At 42.5% G+C, this 6,623-nt stretch overlaps 1 protein-coding gene across 1 annotated transcript; it reads left to right on the forward strand.

The window, feature by feature from the left end:
• Window positions 1-332: 332 nt before the first annotated feature.
• tent5aa (terminal nucleotidyltransferase 5Aa) lies at window positions 333-4,093 on the forward strand. The gene is made up of 2 exons (XM_020621599.1): window positions 333-1,461; window positions 1,924-4,093. Exons 1-2 carry the CDS (start codon window positions 1,042-1,044, stop codon window positions 2,701-2,703), a joined length of 1,200 nt encoding a protein of 399 aa, XP_020477255.1. The 5' UTR covers window positions 333-1,041; the 3' UTR covers window positions 2,704-4,093.
• The last annotated feature ends 2,530 nt before the right edge of the window (window positions 4,094-6,623 follow it).

The following is a 6,623-nucleotide window of genomic DNA, read 5'->3' on the forward strand; positions in this document are numbered from 1 at the left end:
TATATCAAGACCTAAACTGGCCCACAGAGGGCGACATGGCAACGTCAAGTCAGCTCCATATGCAGATCACCACCAGTTCAACCTTAAAGTAAAATACTTTTATATTTAATGCTATTTTTCTCAGTCATGTTTGAATGTTAGTGTTGGCTAACCACAGCAAATAAATAATTATTATTCTCTCTCACTAATTATTGATTTTGAGACTAGCACCTGGCTATCGGAGGGGGTGGGGTGGAGTAGCTAGAGCTGACATCTTCAGACTACAAACCTGACTCTTGCAGAAGCACACTGCACTTAAGTGGGCAGGTAACGGTTAACTCCTCCACAAGTGGGGAAATATGTTGAACCAAACAAAGTTAGGGAAAGCAAGCTGGACTTCCTGGACACTATATAAGTTGCATTAACTGGGATTATTCTTTGGTAGTGGGAGGAGAAAATAAATGTAGGCTATATAGGAGCTGTGCGTAAAAATCCACAAGATTCCTTTGTGGGGTTGATCGTGGGTGCCAAAGTGCGACTTGAGGAGAAACGTATTCATGCAAATTCATAAATTCATAGGCGTGCCTTTGGGCGATGGAGTCACCGCCGGAAAGCAACCCCCCTCCTGGATCATCAGCGACCATCAAAGACTGATGCGCAGCGCTCGGACGCATTGACAGCGGCACCCGGGCAAATGTTTTAAAAGCGCAGGGGAAGAGAAAGTTAGGACTAGTTTCTTTGTCGCTTCTGTTGACTGGCTGCAATTCTTCGTTAATACAACCATCAGTTTGACTTCTGCGCCACTACATCTACATCCTCAGGCTTTTTGCGCAAACTACAGTATAACGCGTTGCAGCGACTATCACTGTTTGCATTGGGTTAGTTTTTTCTGTTTACAGTAAATTCGGACGGCTTTAGATGCTGTGGATCCTGATGCGCATGAACCTAAAGCGATTCAACTAGTCTATATAAAAATTGTGCGTAAATTCATTTGTTCATTTTTTGAGAAAACTACTTAATTGTTATTGTGTTTAAATTGCTGAGGACCTTTCTCGCATCAACATGTCAGAGGACGACAGTTGCACTAACAGGGTGTCGGAAACAGAAAGCAGTAACGTTAGCGTCCTCAACTGGGAGCAAGTGCAGCGCCTGGACGCCATCCTGACGGGGACCGTCCCGATCCACGGCCGGCGAAACTTCCCCACTCTGGAGATGCAGCCGCGGCAGATCGTCAAAGTGGTGCGGAGTCGAATGGAGGACAAACAGATCCACGTCCGGGACGTTCGGTTAAACGGCTCTGCAGCCAGCTACGTTCTGCATGAGGATAGCGGACTGGGCTACAAGGACCTTGACCTCATATTTTGCGCAGATATGAAAGGTGAAAGTGATTTCCAGACTGTGAAGGACATAGTTTTGGACTGTCTCCTGGATTTTTTACCCGATTGTGTGAATAAAGAGAAAATAACCCCGTTAACGTTAAAGGTACATTCACCCTGATAACTTTGTGCAGCTTTCTTCTGCTTCAGTTGCTGATTTCTAGGAATGTTAGTATGTAAGATTTAATTTCATTTGTGCCAATTCGGCTTTACGGCCATTACGTGCAGCTTAATGTGCATTTAGATTAGTGATAGTAAAATGTTGGCTTTCTGTAGTTAAGAGGATTGAGCTAAACCAATTTGGAAGGGATCGTGAGCTCGGCCACCCAGAGCTCATATCCAAGTACATTCTATGGTCTTTAATATTGGGTCACTAATAATCATTAATAACACAAAGACGCAGCTATTAATTATGCACATTGAAATACCTAGTTGCATAATTCAAAATTAGGTCTAAATTTGATATGCATGTACATGGCTCTGCTGAATTCATGTTTGTAATCTTTAAGGCTGTCTAGTTAATGTTTATGCTCTGTCTTTCTCCATCCCCCCCCACACACACACACAGGAAGCCTATGTGCAGAAGATGGTGAAGGTTTGTAACGACTCAGATCGTTGGAGTCTTATTTCCCTTTCCAACAACCGAGGAAAGAATGTGGAGCTGAAGTTTGTGGACTCCCTTCGGAGGCAGTTTGAGTTCAGCGTAGACTCTTTTCAGATCAAATTGGACTCCCTGCTCCTCTTCTATGAATGCTCAGAGAATCCCATGGCCGAGACCTTCCACCCTACCATCATGGGTGAGAGCGTGTATGGGGACTTCAGCGAGGCCCTGGACCACCTACGTCACAAGATCATCTGCACTCGAAACCCAGAAGAGATTCGAGGCGGGGGTCTGCTGAAGTACTGTCACCTGCTGGTGAGGGGTTTTCGGGCAGCCTCTGAATCAGAGATGAAGTCCCTGCAGCGCTACATGTGCTCACGCTTCTTCATTGACTTCCCTGACATCAGTGAGCAACAGCGCAAACTGGAGTCCTATCTTCAAAACCACTTTGTGGGCCTGGAGGACCGCAAGTATGACTACCTGATGACCCTGCACGGGGTGGTCAATGAGAGTACGGTGTGTTTGATGGGACACGAGAGGCGGCAGACCTTAGGGCTCATAGCCATGCTGGCAGTGCGGGTGCTTGCCGAGCAGAATATCATCCCCAACGTGGCTAATGTTACATGTTACTACCAACCTGCTCCTTATGTGGCAGATGGCAACTTCAGTAACTACTACATAGCCCAGGTTCAGCCAGTGTTTGCTTGCCAGCAACCTGCATACTCCACTTGGCTGCCCTGTAACTGAGACAGCCCTGAGGAAAGAAGGAAGGTGAGCAGCATAGCTGCTGCCTCAAACCTGCCCAGTGTGTGATAGCTGACAGAAAAAGGAGGCTTCTTTTTAATGTTTTGCATCAAAGCTTGTGTTTTTGTTCATACATTGAGTATGAATGCTAAATTAAGGACATTTGGCTTTCAGTTTAAGTCCATATTTCAATGTGAATATCTCACATTTTTTGAAATGTTGTCACCTGAACCTGCCCAGTCCAGTTGGGTTTGGAAAAGACTACATTTGGGTAGCGTGGAAGTAATGGCTAAATCCAAATGTCTGACGGCCTTGGGTGCAAGCAGGAGAACTGTCATCCACAGTGTATGAGACTGATTGAAACTGTCAAGAACTGATTAGCCAGCATGTTCTAACAGAACACCAAACAGCTGCATCAGAGCCCTGAAGATGCCAGCTACCACAGCCCAGCTTTCAGGGGTGTGTTTCCCAGTGCCCACACACACACACACACACACACACACACACACACTGGGTGAAAGTGTGTGCAGGGCTCCAAAATGAGCTCCCTAGACTTTGCTTTACTTGAGCTAAACTGAGGTGAGATGCTATTAAACTAGTTTGGAAAACAACCTGGCATTTTCGCCTTGCATTTGGATATAATTCTGGTTGTTTACAGACCAAAGATTTTAGTGATTGTTCTTAACATTAAAACCCAATTTTGATGGGGGGAAAATAAACAAAATATGAAGCTATGTTTATTTGTATATATGAACATTTGTGTGTTTCTAAGTGCCTATTGCCTCTGAGCAGGCATAGAAAACAATGAGCAGTCCGTGTGATTTAGGCGAATTAGCCCCACTCTGTTTATAGTCATGCACACAACACAACAGCACCCAAGAGGCTTGTGAATGTATATGTGAAATCATGCACAGTCAGTATTTGTATGTGTTTGGATGCCAAAGAGCACCTTGCATTAGTGTGATAAAGTAGCAGTCAGATGTGTGACTGATGGGTTGTTGCAGAGTTACAATTTTTGTGTTGATATTTTGACACACCAAAATTGTATTTCTGCTAAACTGTCATGAATTATTATTAGTATTGTTTTGCCTCTTATGGCAATGGTTGGTAAGCATTTTCAGATCATCAGCAACAAAGAAAACTCTCTCTCGTGCGCACACACACACACACACACACACACACACACACATTATTTCCTGTATATTTTGTATAGCGGTGCTTCTCTTTTCTCATTTGAGAAAAATCAAGTTCTAAAAAAATAAGAGATTAAGAGACTGATAGAGCTGGTGTGTGTGTTCCCCATGCTTCCTCCTACAGTTGAAGGATATTTGCTAAGAGACCTCAGATGATGAGACACTATTTGCTGTAGCACCCTGGCAGGGAATTCCTCAGGTGCTGCTGAAGGGCTTGAACTTAACTGGGGTTGGGTCTGCAGACACTTTATTTTAGGGTTCAGAAAATGTTGCTAAACATTGTGGCAGCCCCACTGATAGCCCTCTAGTCTAACAAGGTCTTTTGCAGAGGTAGATGGTGTGTGTTGATGTAGAAGACTGAGAGAAAAGGAAATGGAGGAAAGTATAAAAGAGAGAAAGGAAAGTGTGATTAAAAGGCGGGAGGTAGAGTGAGTCAGACTGGAGAGATGGGTGCAGCTGGTGATGGGGTCTGTCTCTCTCTAGGGCTACTATGCTTTACTATACAAACTGTCTCGGTTAAGGTCAGATTACAACTGAAAGGACAGTGCTGCAACTCCTCCCTTTTATCCGGGTGACCAAAACATTCTGTTGATCAGCTTAGCTGTCTGGTTTATTCATCTGATTGTTGTTAAAATGAGTTGTGGAAACTGAGGAAAATTGCATGCATTCACATCAGTGTGATGAGACTTTAAGTTGCAACTTATGGTTCATTTGTGAAGTTGCTTTATTGCTGCTTATTAATGCTTTTATACTTCATTTTACACACATTTTTAGAACTGTATATATATGATGCTTCAGCTTGCCAAACATTTAATCCTTGCAAACTCTGGCAGCCTTTCCTTATTGAAAAGTGGTGATTTTAAATATCAAAAGGTAGGTTAGGTGCTACTACCAGCATCAACTCAAGATTTTAATAAAAAAAAAAAAGTTACTTTCTCTGGCTTTGTTTCTCATCCTCTGTCTCGCATACATCTCGTAATCCATAACTGCTCTTCTGCTCATTGGCTGTCCACGTTGATGGCATCCTTTGGATTGTGCAGGCAATGTATCGTCATTTTATACTCAGTGATGTCCTAACAGCTGACTAGCTAGTTCCAGTCTGCCTGTCAGTTAGTGATTGTGCCTATCAGTTGAGATTGTGGGTTACTGCATTATATTGTATGCATTGTCTCAAATATCTGTATCTGTTCATTCAGTCATTTACAAATCACACTTTGAAAAAGAAAGGAAAAGACTATTGTCTTGTATGTATATTTTTATTGATTGTTATTTTTATAAATGTACCAGACACTGTGGAGGTTGCAGTGCTTTTGAATCTGTGATTGGGCTTCAAAGGAAATGTTCTCGATAGCTTTTTTTGCTATATTATGCTATGTGTCCAATGGGTCAAAAGGGTAAAGATGTTTTCATCAATAAAATGTCTTAAAACCAGAATTGTAATGCCTCTCATTTCATATCAGTCTGAGTCCAAATCAAGTTTGCTGTACTGCTCTGGTCCAGACAGAAACCCTTTGCCAAACATGATAATTCGCTCATTTATCTTTTAACTGCAGGTTTCTTTTTTCCAGTGTAGAGTGAGTGTCTCTTTTCCCTGATGTTAGTTATTTAGATAGGTCCTCCACTGACAGAGGCAAATCCCTGCCATGGCCTGCCGGGCCCAACAGGCCCAGCCAGAAACTTGTCCAAATCGGGCTTGATGCTGCCAGAAAGAGCTGTGATGGGATCTGCATACACCTAAAAAGGAGACTATAATCATTTTGTACAATGAATATCTTTGCCTTGTTAACATATTCTTTCTGCTAATATCCCCCTGATCCACTGGCAGCAATGCAGTGATGATCAGTGCTAAGTCCACTTATCTCATGGTTGTGAGGCTGAAATAAAACTCGCCACAGCAGAGCTGACTGTCACACAGGTCACATGACAAACTGCCCTAGATACAGACTGATGTAGGAGATTTGCAGTATGACACAGTGCTAAACATAGCAGACATGATAAGGACATTGTAACTTTCACTTAAGCACCTTTACAGCTCATTAATCTGAGCCATTAAAGGAATGACTGACAGGTTGAGGCTAAACTGATAAGCATACATACACATTCACAAGTAACTTGTGGTGTACATTCTATTGGTGAGGAGGTCAGTTGCATATTCAATGTTTTATTGGCTTTTTTTTTATTTCTGAGCTCCAACTGCCTAAGCTTAAAGGACACATTCAAGTCTGCCTTCAAACAACACAAGCATCCTCATATCAGATTTGTACTTTTGTATAAAAAAGGCTACCTTTGGAGGGTAGTACTTGATTCGATTAAGCACCATATTATCTTCAGCTCAACTTTAGAATTTGTTTTTACACAGAACAAGAACTGTGGAGTTGATCCCCTGTTACTTACAGTACACTTTAGAAAGGGATCTCCTTGTGGCTATAGGAACAACTGCAACAACTCAACTCAACTCAACTCAACTTTATTTATATAGTGCTTTACCACAGCACAGCTGACCAAAGCACTTAACATATCATACAAATATAAAAACAACACATAAAAAGCTATAAACAATAATATAAACACTAACACCACAGACAGAGTGTCATTCCTGGTCAAACGCCAATGAATAGAAGTAGGTCTTCAAATAAGACTTAAAAGTGGACAGTGAGGGGGCCTGCCTAATATAAAGCGGCAAGGCATTCCATAGGTTTGGACCTATCACAGCAAAGGCTCTGTCCCCCC

This window comes from Monopterus albus, unplaced genomic scaffold (assembly GCF_001952655.1).
Source record: "Monopterus albus unplaced genomic scaffold, M_albus_1.0 scaffold262.1, whole genome shotgun sequence".
Lineage (NCBI taxonomy): Eukaryota > Metazoa > Chordata > Actinopteri > Synbranchiformes > Synbranchidae > Monopterus > Monopterus albus.